Genomic DNA, 20,885 nt, shown 5'->3' with positions numbered 1-20,885 from the left:
TCTAAACTTATAGCATGTTTAAGCACTTGAAATGGAGACGAGAAATGAGAATGCGATCAACTATTTTTCGACGTTTCCGTAATTAATTTAATAATTAAGTTTACAAGTTTTGAAGTATTGGTATGTGGGAGTAACAAAATGTGTGTGTTAATAAACACACAAAAACATTCCAATTTCTAATTTTCGTAACGTTCACTAACATCGAAGGGACGAAGAAAAGAGGGTTAGATCTTAACATCAATAATCAAATACTTTCGAAAACTTGAATTGGACAAATTAGGGAGAGTAGTTGATTCGATTCTTATTCCTTCCCTTGTTCGTACATTTCTGATAAGTAACCATGCCATAAAATAATTCCAAACACTCATGTGCTAGTAAACACAAAAGAAATTAAGAATCGAAACAATTCCAATACTCAGTCCAAGTTAAAGTTAGCTAATGAAGCCAATAAAGTTGTCAACAAAGATGATGATATAATGGTGATGTCATTGCTAATACTCATAAGTTAACATGATGATATAATGAACCCAATAAGTTAACATGACTGATTTTCACAATCTTTAAAATTGAGTTGGTGGAAATTTATATTGAAACAATACTAGGTAGGTAAAAGGTAACAGTTAAATATGGCTTATGTGACTGCATTTTGCGCACTATTATTTGAGTGGTGGTAATGCTTATTATCTTATTTATTATCGTTTAATGAGCTTAAATCTTGAAATCTGTGTAGTAAATAAAAACAAATTTTAAAATTTAAACTATTCAACAATAATAAATAAGACGATGAACATTACCAACATCATCATCACTTGAAAATGGTGAGAAAAAATAACCCTTTAGTCTGTTGGGATGAACTGCTCGAAGTTTATTAGGTTTAGTATTTAAGGTGGACAGCTTGACATAAATTCAGTTTGGTTTGTGCTGAGTCTGATGAGCATATACTGCAGAAAAGTTTGCAAAGTTTAACATTGATAATACTACTTTAACCTGTTGAGAATAAATCACATATTAGCAGAAGAAGTGATTTTGCATAGTCTTATAAGTAAGTTGGATCGTTCCTTTTATGATAGATCAACTTTCTTCATAATATCATAATTATATTGTTCCACGTATAAAGTCTAACAGTCGCACACATGCATATAATCTCATTTGTGATGTGAGACTCTTACTTTCACATCTTTACGGGACTACTATTCCAACCGAGCCGCTAGTACACAATCAGATCGGTTCAGAAGATTCCCCCTACACTCGTATGTGTTTGACAGAAAACTAAGTGAATGTATTTAATGTTTCAGAAACTGAAAACCTTCCTTTCCCTTCCGTTAATAAATGAAAAGCTGATATATAGAGAGATTTTTTAGAGTGATTAGAATACGGGATGGTATATCACGTATCATTATATAAATGATGTAATATGTATATTAAAAAAATTAATAACTTAAAAAATAAAAGTTTCCACCACTTGTATAAAAATATGTGGTATATCTTCCGTATTCCTGTCACAATTAAAATTTTATCTGATAGTTGAGAGAGAGTTTTGTATACGACTGCTCCATGCGGCGTCTCCATCTATCTATTGGGGGAGACTCCATCTATCTATCGGGTGAGAAAAAAAGTAAGGATGAGAGAAACAAATTACATAGTGTCTTTCTGTGTAGCCGTATTATCACGTGATCTGACAGGTAAATCTTGAAATTTTTTTCCTAATATTTGAACTAGCCATGAGCTTGAATTGAACGCTAATTTGGGGAAAGTTTCATAATCAACCAAATTTTGGATGGACCATGTTATTGAATTTACCTTTTTCTTCGAATTTTAGAAATTTTCATTCAAGGAGGATCTAAGTGTTGCTCGAGTGATATATTTTTAAAATTTTAAAAAATCGACTAAAAGACCTTAGTCGCTAGAGATTTGGCTTACTTGCATGTATTTTATACAATCACAATCTCAACGGTCTGATGATGATTATATTAAACACATATATAACAACAACATTAGTTTTCCAAATTTTTTCATTAGAAAAATACTAGGAAGATCATATTTTTATATCATATTTTATAAATCACGTGATATGACAATTAAAAATTAAAACACCACATCATGTAGTCCACGATATATAATTCAAGTAAATAATCTTTCTAGCTTTGTCAATTCCATTATATATGTGCTGTTTCTCAATTTGGGCCTTAAAGTCCAAAGATTCTCAATGCCTCATATTATATTGGACCTTGAAACCTAACCCACCTTGACCCAGTGGGTCAAGCACGACCCAGAACCTTCTCGAACTTAGCCCCACCGCCAAAAGGTCCAAAACGTAATTTACCCCCACGCAGTCAACGGCTTAGCGTTGACGGACTCCTTCCCCGCCAAGCGTAACAAACTTTCACGCGGAGTTGGGATTCGGTTGGCATCGCCAAAACACACGCCCACCGATGATTTCTTAATCGCTAAGATTTAACATTCGGTTTTCTTCCTCCTATAAAACCCTAGTCGTCGTCCTCCAAATCTCCAACAAATTACAGCAAAAACCCAATCTTTACCTTCAATTTTCAATTCCAACCAACGAGAAAGTAAAGTATTCGGTTATGGCCCAGGAAGACTTGAGCGTGCCGGTGCAGCAACAGATGGTATGGACCGTGAAATTCCTTCTGTTTTTCCTTGTTGTGTTATTTATTTGTTGATTTTTGGAAGAGATTGGTGGTGTTTGGATGCCCAGAAATTTTGAAACTGAAAAGATGATGGGTTTTGAGAAATACCCATGTTCTGTAATTTCCCCCATTTGTTGTTATTGGCAATTTCTTTGACCGTGTTAGTTTGATAGTGTTTGGATGCCCAGAAAACTTTTGGAATTTAAAATATCATGCGATTGGGGTTTAAGATTTACCCAAGTAATATACCCCCTTTGTTCTTATTAGCAATTTCCTTGTTCATTTTGGTTGGAGTTTGAAAGTGTTTGGCTGCCGGGAAATTTGTAACACAAAAAATATAATGTGATTTTAAGAAAACATAAGGTTTGTAGTTTTTCCCTTTTGCTCTGGCCATTTTATTTTCATTTATTTTTGGTAACAATGAATAATTTTTTTTTAATTAGTGTTAATTACTTATGTTTTTGAAATTATTTAGGCTGAGTAGCAGTTACCATAACCCTGGCTTTATGTTATTGCTATGTTCATTTGTGATTGAGATTGGCAGTGTTTGGCTGCCTAGGAAATTTGGAAAGAAAATATAAGGGGATTTAAAGAAATAGTGATTTACATTTACCCAAGTTTTGTCATTTGCTCCTTTGTTCTTATTTCTTAAAATACATAAACAAATTCTTTGTTAAGTGTTAATGTATTTATTGATATGTTTTTGTTTTTATAAATTCTTTAGACCGAGGAGGAGGAACAGAGGCTCAAGTACCTCCAATTTGTTCAAGTGGCTGCAGCTCACGCTGCGGTTTGCTTCATAAACCTGTACGGTTTTGCCAAGGAAAGGTCGGGGCCTTTAAAGCATGGTGTTGAGTCCGTGGAGGGAACAGTTAAGACCGTTGTTGGACCTGTCTACAACAAGTACCATGATGTCCCCGCTCACCTCCTCACCTTTGTGGACCACAAGGTACTTCGATTTTTCATGTTTCAAGGTTTTTTCCATGCTATTGTGGCGCTTGAGTTATGTAGGAATTCTCGAACCCAAGAGCTGAGAATAACCGGTATAAATGTGATCCTCATTGTGCATCTTGATCAATGGGATCGTTTCTTTGTACATTATGATGTGCCTTACAGTATTTGGGTTACTGTGTGGCAAATCAATGATTGCATCTATTTCGATTTCAACTAGCTTAGTTAAATTGGTGGTTGTATTACAAAGGTGCGAAGTTGTTAATTATGATGCAATTGGAACTTCTTCAGGTTGATCAATCTGTTACCAAGCTGGACAGCCGTGTGCCACCACTGGTTAAGCAAGCCTCATCCAAAGCTCTATCCGCCGCTCAAAAGGCCCCAGAGGCAGCACGAGCGGTTGCCTCTGAGCTTAAGCGTGCAGGGGTTGTAGACACTGCCTCGAGCTGTGCTAAATCTGTCTACTCCAAGTGTGAACCCACAGCTAAGGACCTGTATGCCAAGTACGAACCAAAAGCCGAGCAATGTGCTGTTTCTGCTTGGCGAAAGGTGAACCAAGTCCTCCCGAAGGTAGTTGATGTTGTTGTACCAACCGCTGCGTATTGTTCCGAAAAGTACAACCAGACTGTGCAGAGTACTGCGGAGAAGGGCTACAGGGTCTCCTCCTATCTGCCTTTGGTTCCCACGGAGAAAATTGCCAAGGTTTTCGCCGAGAAGGCGCCCGAAGCAGAGCCTTTGCTTGCAAGTCACGGTGAAACTGAAGTCGCCACTCATTGAATGGGTTCTTCAAGTGTCGGTTTTGTTTTACCCTTTGGATTGATGATTTTACGTAAGAATTTCGGCCATCCGTTAGGCATGGTTTTTTACTCTGTGTCAAATATTTAATATTTAATATTTATATATGTTTATTTGTTTTTACTACCGTCTTGTGTAACTGTGTTAAATTGCCTTACTTGGCTTTCGTTGAGGGCTCGTACGGTTGGCTTTTACAATTACTAAAAGCGTTTTCAGAAAAAAAAAAAGGAACAAAAAAGAAAAAAAAAAGAAAAAAAAAAGGGGTTTCAAAAGCACTGAAGTGCTTTCTGTAAGAAACATAAGTTATGTGCTTGTAGGAAGCATTTCAAGTGTTTTTTAATAATTCACTTGTATTTTTATTAAAGATTTATTCTAAGAATATTTTTACAAAAACGGTTTTCAGTTATTTTAAAAGGTTTAGAAGTTAGGCCCTATTTTATATTGCTTTTTAGAGTGTATAATGATTTTATATTGCTTTTTAGGGTTTTATGACTATTTTAAAGTGCTAATAATCTTAGCAAACGTTTTTCAAAATTTATGACCCGCGTGTGCGCAACCAACTCTATGATAGCTCTAATTCATAATGGTTTGTTGTATAATAATTAGTTTTTATTGTGAAAAGGAAGCGATTTTCATACTCTTTTTAGTTTCTTACACATTCTTGTTCATTTATTCTGTTGATTTCGTTTTATTGAATCCAATTACTATAAATAAAGAAGAGTGTGGAAATTTAAAAATGACGTGTAAATGTGATTCTAGAAGTTGTTTTGTCATCTACTCATCGCCAATGCGATGGCAAACAAATATTCTTCGAAATTTATATAACTCACACGTAGACAATTGATCCTAATACAACTAAGCGAGGTGAATTGTATACGTTACTCTTTTCATTTTCTTTGATCCATCCACTAAACATATTGAAATTTAAAATTTATTTAACGATGATAAATATAATAGTGAGCTTCACAATCACTTGAGGTTGGTAAGCAAAAATATTTCCTATAAAAGTACAATTACACTCCACTAATAAATCATGACTCGTTTGGAAGTGTTTTTAAAACGACTAAGAACGGTTTTGGTGAAATTGATTTTAAGTTCCAAAAGCATTTTAAGTGCTTTTTGCAGGAAACTTTAAGTGCTTTTCTAGGTTCCTCTTGAATTTTTGCAAATAATTAGTTTAAAAAATATTTTCACCAAAAACGCTTTCAGTCATTTTAAAAGCTCTGCACGTGAAAAATAAACATAAAAAAGTCTATGATTATGAGGTTTATTTTTGGGCCGAGATGGACAACATTTTGTGGGCTCTAAAAGAGCCACAGTCAACATCCCCAACTTTTTCCATACCACTACCATTCCAAATTCCCAGCCGAAGCTTCGAAGCCTTTCCAGTTCCGACTACAACGAACCAACCACCAAGTAATCTCAAATGGCGAGCAGTTTGCAGCTGCCAATCTCCATATCGTCAGCTCCTGCGTCGGCGTTTAGACCCAGAAATGCTCGGAAGCTTACAGCATTTTGCTCCGTTAACGCCAAAGCAACGGCCAAAATCCCAACTCCTCCAATAAACCCCAAGGACCCCTTTCTTTCGAGGCTCGCTGCGGTGGCTGCCAAGTCCCCGGAAACCTTGCTGAACCGGCCGCCTCAAAATTCCGACTCTCTCCCGTACTTGGATGTGTTTGATGAACCTATTCTCATGGCCACTCCTGCCCAAGTACCCCTCTCTCTCTCTCTAAGTTTTTACTTAAAAGTATGAATTGCTTCTGTTTTTGAAGGATTGAAGTGAAAATTTTGAATTAATTTGATTTGTACCATTGATATTTATTGAAAGAACCTTAGTTTTGTATTGGTTAAGCTAGTTTTTGTTCAAAGGTTTAATTTTGAATTAGTTATTTTAATGGGGTTTTAATGATATGGTGGTGCTAGTTGGATTTTCTGGTTTTTTCACTGTACATTGATTTTTGTAATATAGTTAGTGCTGTAGTAGTAATTAATGATTTGTTTCCATGTTATTTTCGGTTAATCCGTATTCTTTTTGTTTGGTTATTAATCTTATGCTGTTCTCTGCTTGAACTAGGTGGAAAGATCGGTTTCTTACAACGAGCATAGGCCCAAGAAGCCACCTCCAGACCTGCCCTCGTTGTTACTCCACGGAAGAATAGTTTATATTGGCATGCCTGTGAGTTTTTGAATCCAATATTTATATTATTGTAGATGCCATTTTATGGAAGTATCAAATTCTGCTGTCTTTTCATGGTACATGTCGTGTTTTTGGGGTGCGAATTGGGAGGCCAGAGCATGTCTTCAGGGCTGAGATGCAAAAACAAAATGGGGAAGTGTTTGTCTTGATAAAGTAGCACTGTTTCTGAGTGTAAGCCTTGGGCGTGTTCTCTGGGTAATTCAGAAGGGGAAGATATGACTAGAATTAGACTGGAATAATGGCAAAACTATTCATAATAGGTTTCAATCAATCTTATTGTCACTTTGTTCGTGCCTTTTGTGAAATCTGTTGAAAATTGCTCTTATGTTTCAGTTAGTGCCAGCAGTCACAGAGCTTATTGTTGCGGAATTGATGTATCTGCAATGGATGGATCCTAAACAACCAATATATATTTATATTAATTCGACGGGAACCACCCGTGATGATGGTGAAACCGTAAGTCTGGTGTTTCTGTTCAAAGTAAGATGGATATGAAATGATGTATCTACCAATTATTTATATAATATATTCCAATTGCTTATTTTTCAGGTTGGCATGGAGTCAGAGGGATTTGCTATCTATGATGCTATGATGCAATTGAAAAATGAGGTGATTCACTTTAAGAATTGTTGCACTTCGCATAATTGGTGTTGGCCATGGTGTTAGTGTTCTGGGTGTGGGTTTGGATCTACATGGGGTGTTTCTAGAAAAGCAATTGGTTAAGGTGGAGATATGCATGCAAGTGGTGGCACCATGGCAGTGGTGCGAATGACGAATGTGTTGCTTTGGTGCTAGTAGTGATTATTTTGTGTGAAATGGTTGGGATGCTGCAACAATGGAAATTGTGGCGATGGTTTATAAATTCTTTCAAGTAGTGTGTATAGAGTTTTATATGCATATTTAATATTTATTGACATTTTTATGTTCCTCTTCCTACTCTCGAAACTACATATGCGAAGGGATTTGGGCATTGGAAAATAGGGAAATGATTTGTTTTTGTTTATGATATGAATGTTGTACGTTTTACCTTAGTACATACTTGTTCTTGCTCATTCAGATACATACGGTTGCCGTTGGGGCTGCTATAGGTCAAGCATGTCTTTTGCTTTCAGCAGGAACTAAGGGCAAACGATTTATGATGCCACATGCCAAAGGTATGACACATTTTGCTTTAAAGGGCTGCAATCTCAGATCTTTAAAACTTTCGTTAACTTCCTTCAATCCTGTTTCAGCAATGATCCAGCAACCTCGTGTCCCATCATCTGGACTGATGCCTGCTAGTGACGTTCTTATTCGTGCAAAAGAGGTGAATTCCTCGTTCATTTCTTTCCACCATTTAATTGTTCTTGTCCTAATCACATATTTGTGCATCACCTCTTTTTTTTCCATGGCCTCTGAACTTATTTGGAGGATTCAAAATAGGAAGGTTTCTTTCACTTCGTTATTATCTGTTCATTATGCAAAATATAATGAGAGGAAGTTTCTGAGGGGCTGTGACGTAAGCTTTCATTTCATTTATAACATCACAATCTTTTGAATTTAATTTATTTTGTGCATTTTGTGGAAACTTTTACATTGGGTGAAGTACTTTGCAGGTAATCACAAATAGGGACATTCTCGTAAAGCTTCTGGCCAAACACACTGGAAATGTAAGCTCTCTTTATGAGATTTAATCAGCGTACGAGCAAAAGTAGGGAACTTATGTTATCGTGTTATTTTGTATTAGTCAGAGGAGGCTGTTGCTAAAGTGATGCGAAGACCATTTTATATGGATTCTACAACTGCTAAAGAATTCGGAGTGATTGACAAGGTAAGTCCTTCTACATAGTCTTAATGTAACCTATTTCTTCAATATTTGTGGAAAGTTGACTGATCTAGGGCGGGAATACCTCCTGCAGATCCTTTGGCGTGGTCAAGAAAAGATAATGGCAGATGTAGCCTCCCCTGAGGAATGGGATAATAAAGCTGGCGTCAAAGTTGTAGATGAACTCGGTGGTCTGTAATTGAAGCAATGTGGTCGTTATAGGTAAGTTAACCTTTCCTCAGTATACAACGACTGTCATTCATGGCTCACTAATTAATAGTGCACAGGCTACAACGCCATTAAACTAGTTGTATCTGTGCATAAGTGTTGGCGTGATATGCATGTCAGGCTGCTTTGCAACTTGAATAAAATGGCACGAACGACAGATTAACTCATGGTTATACAAGAACATTGCAAGCTAGTGTCGATATTATTTCTGTTCTTATATGTTATTAATGTGTTTGATGGCAAGATCCCTTCGGGTAGATTTCTGATCAGAACGCTTCTTGGTGCAGGAGTTATAACATGGATACTGTAGAAGTTGGTACATGGTTGGTTGCTTGTTGGAGGTTCTTCGGTGATCGGCGAAGCATTAATGTAAAGAGTGCGAAATCTTCATGTGGGGAGTATAAAGATGAAGCGACAAGACAACCTGTTTATGTGCATTGTTTGAACGGAAGAGATGGAACAGTGATGCCAAAATTGCATCTAGCACAAACCTGGACGGTGCACAAAACACATACTATTTGAAAGTTGAATGACAACACTTGTGTTGTTTATAGTGTTGAACGCTTTGGAAATTTTTAATATCATATCTTGATTAAGTTTTATTTTATTTTGTTTTATTTATCTTTTTTATGGATGACATTTTGGAGGCGGTCAATTTCTTTTTTCTTTAAAAAAGGATCAACTGGAGGTTTCGTCATGACAGTCCACCCTTTCGAGGCAGGAAAACTCAGCCTGCCATCAACGTGTTTATGAAGAAAGCATTGTTTATGTTAAGGGAGGCAACAAACTATTCAATTCCAATATCCAATATAAAGTATTAGGAGATTTATTAAATATTAGTTGTCTCATTATAGTTACCACCAAGGGTGGGCATTGGATGGGTTGGTCGGGTTGGATTTGAATCCATTGGCTAACTCAATAGGTTCAGGTTGACATTATTGAATCTGAAAACTCATTTTCACCGAAGAAATGGACGAATGAACCCACACAAACCATTGTAAGGCGGGTTAGGTTGGACAAATTTAACAAGTTGAGATTATTTAATTTCTTTCTTATTCCAAGGGAGTATGAGTGACAAATAATTTAAAACATATGTAATAGTAAACTTAAATCTTGTGAATTTGGTGTTGTAGAATCACCATTTGTTACTTAATACTTAAATTTTAAGGAAAACTAATGAAAATAACTTGAAAACTTTGAGTTTTAAAGATAAGGATAAAATAAAGAGTAAAGTGAATAATATCATGATTGACTTTTTAGTGTAAAAATGTGGTTTTTCGTTAAAGTAAACAATATCGGAAACTTTTTGTTAAAGTTTCCTAAATTTTATCATGTAACTAAAGTTGTAAATAAACAAGTGTGTTTAATAACTATTAAATTTTATTTCGACAAACAAAAAAAAAACTATTAAATTTTATTCATATGAGTATGTAACATATACGTATGATAAAAAATTGTTGATATTCAGATGGATCCTTTTTAATCGGTTAATAATATTTTAACTACTAATTAATAAAACACTTATCATCAACCAAAATCCTATGAAATTACTAGTTTAACACTCTAATTAAAACAAAACATGAATAACAAATATGAGGTAGAAATGTAATTTTACACAACCAAATTTTACTATTTTTTTTAAAGCCTCACTTACATTACATGTAATCTTAATATATTTCTAATTAAAAAAAAAAAAAAAAACTTCCCGCTCCCACATTCTCTATCATTCTAAAAAAAATTTATCACACATTTTATGTAAGCTCATATGCCTGGTAATATTTTAATTTAACTTAACTCATGCATTAAACGGGGTGATCGGGTTTCTATCCAGAAATAAATTTTTTAAACTTCAGAACTTAAACCAACCTAACAAATTTCAGTTGGATTAATCGGTAAACCCACTAACCGAATCAATTGGCAAATATAAATCACAACCATATTTTGCAGGGTTGATGTTAGAGGGAAGGAAGAGGGCAAATGGGGAAGCCCACTCTGTCACTCCGACTGACAATCTTCCTCTCCCTCTCTCTCACTGCTTCCTACTCCATCTCAGCCTCTTCATCTTCCCCAATCTTTCCACGACGATCTTGTCCAAACCCTTCTCTCAAAGCCACTCCTTCGGACCTGCTCTCTCTGCTGGGCCCCAAATCCCACTCTTCGTCCGTTGACCCCATTGTTGCCCAAGAACTCACTTCCTGCTTCAGATTCCTCGTGCCCTTTTCGCCAATTGCCAAGGGAAATTGCCCGCCAAGTTATTCGAATCGGAAAGTCTTGAGCTTGAAGCATAAGGGTGGTGATTTGTGTCAGCGGGAGGAGGATGAGCTCGTTTGGTGGCCGCCTCGGCCGGTTTTGGAGCTGGCTCGCCTGGCTGTTGACTCCGGCGGAGACCCGGCTGCGATTCAACGCGCTTTGGATCCGACTATGATCACTGTCAGTCTCCTTTTCATTATTGCTTTTAGTAATTGCCAATTTCTCATGTATGTGATTGCCTTTTGTGCTTGAATTTGGGGAAAAATTGTAACTTTGGTGTAGCATTATGATAAATTGTTGCACATTGATTTCCAATTGTTCCGTAATCGGTCTTCATTGTGTTGGATTTTAGTTAGTTTGGAGATGGAACTGAAATTATGATGAATTTAAGTAATGTCCGGATTGTCTTGTTATTTTTTGCACTAGTTGTAACTAGAGGATGTTTAATTTAGTAATGTATTAGGTGCCTGATGTTGAAGGATCGAAAGAGGACAGATGCGAGCTCACTAGAACTCCGTACGGGAGACGATTCATAAGTGAGGTTTGCATAAAAGAAAAGAAACTTCAAGTTTTTGAGTTGTTCTAGTCATGAAATTTATCCTCCGTGTGAATTTATATAGTGCTTTTCTGTTGCATTGCAGGAGTTGAATTCATATCTTGAATTTTTGTTCGAACTTATTCTTGCTCGGGGTCCCGATATTGGATTGAACGTGTCGTTGAGTCGCTATGATTTATTCCATGGACACCTTTTTCTTGCCATAGACAGTGGAAGACTTGGTATATTGTAAGTTGGTATCTTTCTTGCAGCACCCTTTTGTTGGAACATTTGAGCTGTAATTTGCACGGCAAACAATGTTTAGGTATCATCGATTTGTTTAAGATTATCTCTTTATGTCTGATAGGTTCCATGCCAAAGAATACCCTGCATATGATAAGGAAGTATTTCCATACAACATGGGATACTGTCAAGTAGGTAAATCCCTAAATAACATCTTTGATTTTTTGCAATTATTAGATCTGTTTTAGTACTCGAATACTAGCCGTTCTGTCTTTGATAGTGATTTGTCTGAAAATAGAAAAATTAATGAAGAAATAAGCTAAAGTTAAATCCTCCGCTTAACAGTACTAATTTGTTCCACAACTTTTTGGTTTCTCATATCAAGCAATTACAATTGGTGATATAATGTTGTAATACCTTGCAGCGAAATGTGTGTGTTACACCTGTTGTTCTAATATCACCTCTTTTAGGGTCGAATGTGACATATGATGATTCAATGAACTTGCGAAACATCCTCTGGCTTGCTCCATTGCCAAGCGATTCAACCAAAGCTTGGGCAGCACCAGGTACCTTTGCCTAACCAATTTGAAGAAAGTAGCTTCAATGGCTTCATAAACGTTATGTAATGCGGCTTGTTGATTTTCAGGTGTCCTTGTAGCACTGGATGCCCGTCCAGATGGAATCATATATAAGGATCTCATACCTGAATATGTAAATGTTGCAAGGACTATATACGAAGGTATGATGTTTTAACTTGTGATATGCCATTTTTGTTTTTTTTCTAAAATAAGTTCCCGAAGATTAAGAATACAATGTTTTTCATTGGTGCTGTTCAGACGATCTTGGGGAAGTTGCAGTTGATGTGAACTACTTGGATGTTGGGAATGCAGGGTCAAAGTTTCAAATTTTTATTTGCTGATGCTTGTTTCAAGGTTCATGCCATATCCTTTCCCATCATCGACTAGTCTATTACGCAACAATGCCAAGTAACCATGTACAGGATCTCTCTTCGTTTGTACCTATTAGTCTATAAGTTTTCCTTGGTCGTTTTCTGTTCATCCAGATTGATGAAATGAGCTTCTAGTTTCTTTTCGGGCCAGTTGCAGATTATGTATCAAGGGTGAACCTCAAACGAGAGAGGGGCAATGTATGCTGGCCAGGATGATTCCTTTGATGCTTGCAGAAAGTAGGATCCGGGAATGCGAAAGAGATTGCTTTGGTTTATTCTGGTGGCATATTGCAAGGCAAGCAAACCGAATGCGCGATGGATGTGATCTGCAAATAATGTGTATTACTATTTAATAGCTTGTTTAACAAGAAATTAGGGGGGCCATGAATGAAATCCCTTCAAGTATTTGTTACTAGGTTGAAACTTGGAATTGAATGATAAATTAGAGTTATCTACATTGTTGAACACTTACATTGCAAACTGTTTTGGAGTTTTAAACTTTCACGGCGGAGCAATCTAGCTTTGTACGCTTGATAAAATTAAGAGTTCGACTCTTGTTCTTATTTTTGCACTGAAAGTTTTGAGTTCGATTCCCCTTTCATATTATTACTTGCATAAAAAATAAAAAAAAATAAAAAAATAAAAGCTAGAGTATGGTATCCATTAATCCATATGGGACTCGATTTGGGACTTTTAATCCGGCCCCCAAAAATATCAAGTAATCCAAGTAGTACGGGTCGGGTTCGGGTTTCTATCCAGACTCCGGCTCTAACAGCCGGCCCTCTTCCATTAAAACTTATATTTTAGCCGTCATATCAGGTTTCTTTTAGCCGTCATATCAAATTTCAAGAAACCGAATTAATTGATTGGTGGGAGGATCTCGTCCCCTAAAACAGCACCTAGGGGAGAAAAACCCAGGGTTTTGTTCCCACTGGTTACTCTTGTGATCATTTTCTCAGCAACCAAACACCTTTGGAAAAAAAAAGCACCTCAAACAATCTTCAATCGCCTTCTAATCAAAATCCGCTCATTGTTTCGTCTGGAAGGTTTCATTTTCGGTAAGAAGTTACTTTCTCGTCGTATCTCCCTCAATTTTCTCAGCAACCAAACACAAACTTGCACTAGTTGAGTGACATTTGCTTATTGCTGTATAGTATCTTTTTACTTATTTGGTATCTGTGATCTTGAATTGCATAGACCCACGATTTTTAATTGGGAAATTTTCGTTTTTCTTACTCGGATGTTTTTTTCCCCGATTTGTTTAATTGTGAATTTGTGATGCAGAATTTGGTGTTCTAGGGCTTCATTTTGGGATTATTATCTTCATATGAATTGTTAATTATTTGCCCAATTAAATTTCTTTAATTGGTAATTATTTTGCTGCAAATTCCTGTTTTAAGATTTCTGCATATTTTTCAGAAAGCATTGGATGAAATTATGGAATGAAGAAAATCTGCATATAATTAGTGCTCAATGATTTGCTTATGGGATTGGTTAATGATAAGTTGGATTAGGCATTGATGTACTTGATTAAGTTTTAAACTTTTTCATTACCAATTTACCATCATGTTTTTTGTGGTTATTTTTCCATTGGATTTCTTATTTACTGTTGTTCTTTTGCTTGGCGTACGACGTTCAGATTCAAGGTTGTGCAGGCTCTAAACTGAACTAGTTTACAGTCATGGCAACCGAAGAGCCAAGAGACCCGTTCAAAGGGGTGGATTGGAAAGCTGTTGGCAATGACATGCAGAAGGACCCCGGTGTTAAACCAGGGATAAAGAAGCGGCTTCCCAGAAAGATTAGGCAGATTCCGGATTGCTATTTTCTTCCTCGAAGATCCCTACCCTACAACATTGCGTTTTTTGGAGAGTGCATCGCTGGTGGAATTGGTGCTGGCATGCTGTTGGAGGTCTGGATAAACAAGAAAGTTAGAGGTATACCCTATAATTCCGATGTTAGTTTCTTTCCTTAAGGGAGTGGTTCAACTTCTAGGGCCGAAAACAAGAGTAGGATTGAACGCCTTGCGTTCTGCATAGTGATCACAGGTTCTGGTCTGATCAAGACGAATATAAATTTCACCTTCGCAAGTTTAATAATGTTTTTGGTTAGATGCAATGCTAGCGGTAGACGCTATCTTTGAGCCTTGTCCATGAACTTAGGGGTTCCTTCATGGTTTATATTAGACATCTGAACATTAGGAAATTACGAAAGATGTTAAAGTACGAAATATGTGATCAGGCTGCTGACGTTCACGGAATTGTTTGTTGTAATGCCTTAACAAGACATGTACCGTAGGAACACGTTAGATCTCCTTATCTGTGCAATCAGTTTTGGCGATCTTGGTTGTTCTGAACTGGCATATACATTTCTGATTGTTTTAAGTTACGTCCTTCGGTTTTTAATCACTCCATTTCGTTTACAGAGCTTATGCTAATATATTCCTGCTTCGGTGTTGCAGAGGATGGAGGCGTCATATGGGAGTTCGACAAAAAATAGCCTTAGATAGATGGAATTGTTGAATGTGACGGCATTAAGAACGTCCCGCCTTCTTCCTGTACCTCTTCTCTTTCGGAATTTTCTTTAAATCGGCATAGGCTGTAAAGACATCGGAATTCGGTTCCTGTACCTCTTCTCTTGAAATTTTTGTGTAATGACTAATGAGCATACGATGTTGTTCTCATATCGTCTTTCGGTTTGTTCCGTACAATGTTCTGAATACTAGGATTCAGATTTATATAACGTAGAATGAACCGAGGGGCAATACACTTGGGCCTGAGATGGGCTGAGTCTGGATACCCCCAAGCACTAGGCGGAAAGCCCATTGTGAGTCTGTGCCATGTTTTGGGCTATGATTCTTTAAGCATTCGCCATGTAATAGTTGATTTAGTAGCACAAAATCTCAAATTTTTTTTTTATTATCTACACTAAGAGAGGAGGGGTGGGCTTATTCTCACAATGAGTTGGAAATAATATAGTTTAAACTCGCATTTGGTAAGAATCGAACCTAAGACCTCTCATTTATAAGTAAAAGGAATATCATTAGACCGTAGTATTTAGTGGCAAAATCTAAATTTTTTCGAGATGATTCTAGGCTCAAATCTCCCCATTGTTTGATTGAGTAGAAATTTACATTGATAATTTTTTCAATTATAATTGTCGTTTCCAATTACTAAAATAACTTACCCCTCCTGAATTTTGAATCCCTCCCTCTTTATGAAAATGATAATTTAAAAAAAAAAAATCCCCAACATATTTGAGTTGAAAATAAATATCATATCCACCGAGACAATCTGTCGCGTGCAACTTTTTGAGACAAAAGTTTGACAAGAAAAGGCTTTTTTTTAAGACTTGGAGAGAAACTTTTGGGATAATAACAAAAGATATTGTTTTGTAAATCATATAATATGGTTATTGATAATTAAATTGTATAATATTCATTACGCTTTCCTCCGATAGTTATGCCCCAAATGAGGGGGAATTAAGTATTACAAACATATTTTATTATTATTTGTAACGCATCACATAATTTATAAATATGATCTAAAAATTTTACTTAACATTATCCGATAACGAATAGTTTAGGCACCCCGGGCCCCGGCACAACGAACGTGACCCCACCACTCTCTATACTCGCGCTTAGCTACTCTCTCTCTCTCTTGAATTTTCTCGAACCTCCCTTTCTCTCTCACTCTCTCTTCGATTTCTGATTCAATTGTAATGGCTGCTGCGAGGGTTGAGCGTGGCGATCTATGGAAGAGCAAGGCCCTGTCGGTGCAGCTGCGGCTCAGGCAGCGGTTCAGGGTGGAGGTGGATCGCCGCCTCCGGCACCACCCCATTTTTTCCAACGACGGTTACTTCTCCTCCACATTGCAGCGCTGGCTCGAGCGCTTTCGCGACTTCCGCCGTGATTCCCTCCCTTCTTCCACCGCCTTCTACCGCAAACGAGGTCCTTTCCTCCCTCCTTTCTTCAATTAAATTGAATTCATTTTCTTTTTATTGTGTTTTTCGTTTCCGATGGATTGCAAATTTTGATTGATTTGTTTCTGTGAAGGAATTTCAATTTCCTAACTTTGTGTAGTAAAACCTTGTGTCTTACTGTTAAAAATCAGTTAGCTAACTAGCATAGGAGGCAAGACTGATCATTGTTCGAATTAGCACGAATGTAAAAGTTGCATCTTGAGGACAATTTCGGGTTCCTATCGGTATAGGCTTGCATTTCGCTACGATTCCATTAGTGAAGTGAAAATCTTTGAGCTTGAAGAATTTGCAAATGTTTTTAGGAGTATTTGACTAGTTTGCGCTTTTGTAATCTACCCAAGTAAGAATTTGCGGCGGGTTTTCGGTGAGGACAGCAGTAAAAGGGCGATTTTTTGTATTGTGGTGCCTGCAGTGGGTAAGGAATTCAATGCTGAAGAAGAATCAATCCTTCTACGCATGCTTCAAGCTGTGGCTGTTCCGGTCATTGGCAGTGTTTGTCATGTGTTTATGAATGGATTGAATCAGGTTCAGGTAGGTGAGATTGTGGGGTATTAAATGTTTTTTATTTTGTAATTTTGTATTTTGAGGGCTGCAAGAATAATGTGGGTTTTCGGGTGTCATAGGTGTATGGTGTAGAAAAATTACATGATGCTGTACTATGCAGACCCAAAGGCAAGCCTCTTATAACGGTAACGCCCCAGCATCCTATTTACGGGTCTAAAACTTAATGCATATGAATTGATTGGCATCAGTACCATTTGCTCCTTCGCTATTTCTGTCGTCCCATTGGTAATTATGGCTACTTTTTTAATTCCCATTTCAGGTCAGCAATCATGTTGCTTCTATGGATGATCCGCTTGTTCTCTCTGCGTTGCTTCCTCGACATGTTCTTCTGGATGCTCAGAACTTGAGGTGGACACTTTGTGCGTCTGATCGTTGTTTTGCAAATCCTGTAACTTCAGCATTTTTTCGATCTGTCAAAGTCCTGCCAGTTTCTCGTGGTGATGGGATTTATCAAAAGGTATTCTTTTAATTATGTCAATAAGTTTGTTGAAAGTGTTGGGTAGTTTGTTAGGACTAGTGCTGTCATGACACGTATGATTGCAAATAAAACCAAACCTCTGCAGCATATAAGTAGTGCTTTGATTTTTATCTTCTTCTTTTCATATGTTTCTAGAAATGGGTCTTTTAGTTTGATAAATCAAAAGATACGATGCTCTTTCCTTACTTGTTTTGAACATTTCATATGTACCTTGGGTCTATGGAAGGGCTAAAAGCTATCAATTTGTCTTATAATTAATTGGCGCTTAACTGAATGATTCTGGTGCAGAATGATGGATACAGTTCTATTTACTCTATATGCAGATTTTAGTTAGTGATGTTTGATTTGGTTTTTGTTCTTCTATGTCATGTTTTATTTTATTTTTTGAGTAATGACAGTGTGATAACCATGCCACATTCTCATCTTTATGGTTTGATTGATTCAGGGAATGGACACAGCTATTTCAAAATTGAATCAAGGTGGTTGGGTTCACATCTTCCCAGAAGGTAGTCGTTCTCGAGATGGTGGAAAAACCATGGGGTCTTCCAAGAGAGGTGTCGGGAGGTGAGGATCTGATCTTCCTTTCTTGAAAGATATATTGCTCCCATGCTTTTATCTGTAAGCTTTTCGGTAAAGAGAGTCTTCGATAGTAACTTATGGCACATTGATTAAACCAGTAATTGGATGTAGTGTTCTTTTCATTGGAACACTTTGCGGTAACTATTGCATATTCTTACTTGGCAGGTTGGTCCTTGACGCCGACAATATTCCCATGGTTGTTCCATTTGTGCATAGCGGGATGCAGGACATTATGCCTATTGGTGCTAGCATCCCAAGGATAGGCAATATGGTAAGTCCAATACTTGCTATTATCAGTACATATTCAGTGTTGATCTGCTTAGTTTCTGTTCGATAGGGTGTAATCCTTCCAGCTAGATACTTTGATACTTAGCAACCATATGAGTGAGCAGATATACCTTCGTATGTAGCCTTGTCTGCTGTAGGATTTGATTGTTGTTTTTACCATTACAGTCCGTGATGCCTTTCACGCTTTATCCAATGTTTTGTTCTTTTATGATACACTAGCTAAGTCGCACACGCGATGCGCATGTAAAAATTCTTTGTGGTCTCACTATAAAAGCCTTCCTACCGCCGCCCCCCCTACGTCTACCTCTATCAAATCTCATGTACCTGATGTGTGTGCCAATTTTTTATTTTTGACACAAACAAAAAAAAACTTTTGCAACCTGATACGATATCGTCCTTCTTGGCCCCAAACCATTTCATTTTTTTTCCTTCTCTCTCACCTGCTTCACCATTTCGCCTTGCATACCAAATCTCTCTCTCTCTCTCTCTCTCTCTCTCTCTCTCTCTCTCTCTCATCACGAGCTCCTCGCATGAAATCTCTCTCTGGATTCGGCCAATTGAATAACCTTCCTTCGTTCTCGATCCCAAATCCCCAAGTTCCGCATGTGCCTTTACCAAAGAATAAAACTGCTCTGCGAAACTGAACTCAGAACCCAGCATGCATCATAGCCAATGGAAACCGCACCACGCCCTTAACTCATCACCGCCACATGTCTCTTCCGATCTCTATCTCATTCCCATAAAAAATCTACCCAACCAGTCTTGACATGATATGAGGTTAATTCTAATATTAACATTCTATTCGTATTTTACGTATAACAAACAAGTTGTGTAAAATTTTGTCAAATTTAACTTCTGTTTGAAGCAAATACAAGTTGTATACTTTCTTTTGTTTTTGCTTATATTTTTGACAATTATTATCTAAAATAATTAGCAATAAAAAAAACCATCTATATATAACCCTACCTCCTTTGGAGATGCTCATGTCTTTATCTACATAAGCTGGCGAGACGTTAAGATTACTAATTGGACAGATAAAAACCTGTTTAATATGTAGTTTATATAATGTCCAGCTTACTGTTTTCACATATAATTGGACAATGTAGGTGACGGTGGTTATTGGCGATCCAATCTACTTTGATGATTTGTTGAATTCTGAAGGAGCTAAGCATGTATCAAGAGGAAAGCTGTACGATGCTGTATCTTCAAGGATTGGTCATAGACTAAGCGAACTGAAAGTTCAGGTCGACAAATTAGCTCAAGTAACTCGGTCACAAAATCTTCCTGCGCGGAACACAGACCGAGCTGCAGTGATTTTGCAGCATGTTGATTGGGAATCATTCGGAATGGGGAACCTTACACCTTCCGAAGATGATGGTTCACCGCTGCAAGAACCTGAGATCCAACTAGCTGCTCCTCCCCATACACAAGAACCCCGGTCTGCTGATTGGAGTTACAGAGTGGGTTTCTCTCGTGAAGGTGGCTTTGCATCACGGATGCGTAGTTTCATGGACCAGAGTGAGTTTATGGGTTTCGCAGCTAGAGGCATATTTATGAACCGTAGAGTCCAAGAAACCTCTCCGAGCGGTAGCGGGGTTGGTCCGTTGAAGGCATGGAGACGATACTTGGAGGCCAATGTATTACCACAATGGAATTAGTTCTAACATAAATCTAGCACAGGCTTATGTAAATTAAAATTTTGGTGTTCATCATAAAAGAACTGAAATTTTGGTTGAAAATTTTCCGTTTGTTTTCAAGTATCAAGCTTTGGTTTAGAACGTTTTCAGTACCAAAATGGTTAAAGTTCCTACTAGTGGTGTGTTTTTAGAACGTTTTGTTTATATGTATGGTTTCATTTCAGTTAAAGTGAAAGATTCTAGCAGATGGCAGTGCACCTCCTTATTTTGTTGAACTTGTTTGAAAGTGCTTTTATAATAACTAAAAGCACTTGTTTTTGTTTTTGGGTAAAGAATGACTAAATGCAGTAGAAAAATACGTTTGTGGGGTTCAAAAGCACTTTGGCTTCTTGCAGAAGTACTTGAATTAAGTGTGTTTTCAGAATTCATTTATATCTCTACTAATTAATAAAATACTTATTCTCAACCAAAATTCTATGAAATTATCAGTTTAACCCTCTAATTAAAATAGAACATGAATAAGAAATATGGGGCACCAAATTTAGCTTTTTTTTTCTTTTCAAAACCTCATCTACATGTAATCCTAACATATCTCTAATTAAAAAAAAAAAATTTCTTACATTTTTTTGTGTGCGCCCGTATGCTAGTTTTTATTAAGAAATGATTTTAAAAAACATTTTTTATGAAAACTATTTTGAGCCAAATTAAAGCAATTTCCAGACAGGCCATTTAATGGTGTATTGGACGAGGTATGTCTAACA

General features: G+C 37.0%; 5 protein-coding genes across 12 annotated transcripts; all 5 read left to right on the top strand.

The window, feature by feature from the left end:
- Positions 1-2,400: 2,400 nt before the first annotated feature.
- On the top strand, positions 2,401-4,517 carry LOC137722835 (REF/SRPP-like protein At3g05500). The gene is made up of 3 exons (XM_068461937.1): positions 2,401-2,627; positions 3,373-3,597; positions 3,891-4,517. The coding sequence occupies exons 1-3, from the start codon at positions 2,586-2,588 to the stop codon at positions 4,374-4,376; spliced, it is 753 nt and encodes a 250-aa protein (XP_068318038.1). The 5' UTR covers positions 2,401-2,585; the 3' UTR covers positions 4,377-4,517.
- Positions 4,518-5,730: 1,213 nt separating this feature from the next.
- LOC137723021 (ATP-dependent Clp protease proteolytic subunit-related protein 3, chloroplastic-like) lies at positions 5,731-9,230 on the top strand. The gene is made up of 10 exons (XM_068462176.1): positions 5,731-6,105; positions 6,469-6,570; positions 6,925-7,047; positions 7,141-7,200; positions 7,649-7,745; positions 7,824-7,897; positions 8,187-8,240; positions 8,318-8,401; positions 8,490-8,617; positions 8,911-9,230. The coding sequence occupies exons 1-9, from the start codon at positions 5,821-5,823 to the stop codon at positions 8,592-8,594; spliced, it is 984 nt and encodes a 327-aa protein (XP_068318277.1). The 5' UTR covers positions 5,731-5,820; the 3' UTR covers positions 8,595-8,617; positions 8,911-9,230.
- A 1,344-nt stretch (positions 9,231-10,574) lies between these two features.
- Positions 10,575-13,071, top strand: LOC137723054 (uncharacterized). 8 transcript variants are annotated; one of them, XR_011066843.1, is made up of 8 exons: positions 10,575-11,053; positions 11,337-11,414; positions 11,515-11,657; positions 11,776-11,846; positions 12,122-12,217; positions 12,298-12,390; positions 12,542-12,645; positions 12,752-13,071. XR_011066843.1 is itself a non-coding variant. In XM_068462210.1 (8 exons), exons 1-7 carry the CDS (start codon positions 10,601-10,603, stop codon positions 12,568-12,570), a joined length of 963 nt encoding a protein of 320 aa, XP_068318311.1. In that variant the 5' UTR covers positions 10,575-10,600; the 3' UTR covers positions 12,571-12,583; positions 12,715-13,071. The 8 variants fall into 8 exon arrangements, 4 of the variants coding, with proteins under 4 accessions (XP_068318311.1, XP_068318310.1, XP_068318309.1 ...); XR_011066842.1 differs by having other exon boundaries at positions 12,488-12,645; positions 12,758-13,071; XR_011066841.1 differs by having other exon boundaries at positions 12,488-12,645.
- Positions 13,072-13,445: 374 nt separating this feature from the next.
- On the top strand, positions 13,446-15,517 carry LOC137723752 (uncharacterized). The gene is made up of 3 exons (XM_068462944.1): positions 13,446-13,658; positions 14,240-14,534; positions 15,059-15,517. The coding sequence occupies exons 2-3, from the start codon at positions 14,282-14,284 to the stop codon at positions 15,094-15,096; spliced, it is 291 nt and encodes a 96-aa protein (XP_068319045.1). The 5' UTR covers positions 13,446-13,658; positions 14,240-14,281; the 3' UTR covers positions 15,097-15,517.
- A 687-nt stretch (positions 15,518-16,204) lies between these two features.
- LOC137723241 (uncharacterized) lies at positions 16,205-20,226 on the top strand. The gene is made up of 7 exons (XM_068462397.1): positions 16,205-16,546; positions 16,991-17,109; positions 17,202-17,267; positions 17,402-17,599; positions 18,066-18,184; positions 18,365-18,470; positions 19,594-20,226. Exons 1-7 carry the CDS (start codon positions 16,318-16,320, stop codon positions 20,143-20,145), a joined length of 1,389 nt encoding a protein of 462 aa, XP_068318498.1. The 5' UTR covers positions 16,205-16,317; the 3' UTR covers positions 20,146-20,226.
- Positions 20,227-20,885: the final 659 nt, after the last annotated feature.

The sequence above is a fragment of the Pyrus communis genome, chromosome 17 (assembly GCF_963583255.1).
Source record: "Pyrus communis chromosome 17, drPyrComm1.1, whole genome shotgun sequence".
In the NCBI taxonomy this organism is placed as follows: Eukaryota; Viridiplantae; Streptophyta; class Magnoliopsida; order Rosales; family Rosaceae; genus Pyrus; species Pyrus communis.
This window is presented reverse-complemented; position numbering and strand designations above follow the sequence as displayed.

Excerpts from the sequence above, each read along its gene's own strand:
- LOC137723752 (XM_068462944.1), top strand. The coding sequence starts at position 14,282 with ATGGCAACCGAAGAGCCAAGAGACCCGTTCAAAGGGGTGGATTGGAAA. Across the intron at positions 14,535-15,058 it reads GATAAACAAGAAAGTTAGAG|AGGATGGAGGCGTCATATGG; the intron begins GTATACCCTATA and ends TCGGTGTTGCAG.
- LOC137722835 (XM_068461937.1), top strand. The coding sequence starts at position 2,586 with ATGGCCCAGGAAGACTTGAGCGTGCCGGTGCAGCAACAGATG. Across the intron at positions 2,628-3,372 it reads TGCCGGTGCAGCAACAGATG|ACCGAGGAGGAGGAACAGAG; the intron begins GTATGGACCGTG and ends TAAATTCTTTAG. Across the intron at positions 3,598-3,890 it reads TCACCTTTGTGGACCACAAG|GTTGATCAATCTGTTACCAA; the intron begins GTACTTCGATTT and ends GAACTTCTTCAG.
- LOC137723054 (XM_068462209.1), top strand. The coding sequence starts at position 10,601 with ATGGGGAAGCCCACTCTGTCACTCCGACTGACAATCTTCCTCTCCCTC. Across the intron at positions 11,847-12,121 it reads CATGGGATACTGTCAAGTAG|GGTCGAATGTGACATATGAT; the intron begins GTAAATCCCTAA and ends CACCTCTTTTAG. Across the intron at positions 12,391-12,487 it reads TGCAAGGACTATATACGAAG|ACGATCTTGGGGAAGTTGCA; the intron begins GTATGATGTTTT and ends GGTGCTGTTCAG.
- LOC137723241 (XM_068462397.1), top strand. The coding sequence starts at position 16,318 with ATGGCTGCTGCGAGGGTTGAGCGTGGCGATCTATGGAAGAGCAAGGCC. Across the intron at positions 17,268-17,401 it reads AAGGCAAGCCTCTTATAACG|GTCAGCAATCATGTTGCTTC; the intron begins GTAACGCCCCAG and ends TTCCCATTTCAG. Across the intron at positions 18,471-19,593 it reads TCCCAAGGATAGGCAATATG|GTGACGGTGGTTATTGGCGA; the intron begins GTAAGTCCAATA and ends TGGACAATGTAG.
- LOC137723021 (XM_068462176.1), top strand. The coding sequence starts at position 5,821 with ATGGCGAGCAGTTTGCAGCTGCCAATCTCCATATCGTCAGCTCCTGCG. Across the intron at positions 6,571-6,924 it reads TAGTTTATATTGGCATGCCT|TTAGTGCCAGCAGTCACAGA; the intron begins GTGAGTTTTTGA and ends CTTATGTTTCAG. Across the intron at positions 8,241-8,317 it reads TGGCCAAACACACTGGAAAT|TCAGAGGAGGCTGTTGCTAA; the intron begins GTAAGCTCTCTT and ends ATTTTGTATTAG.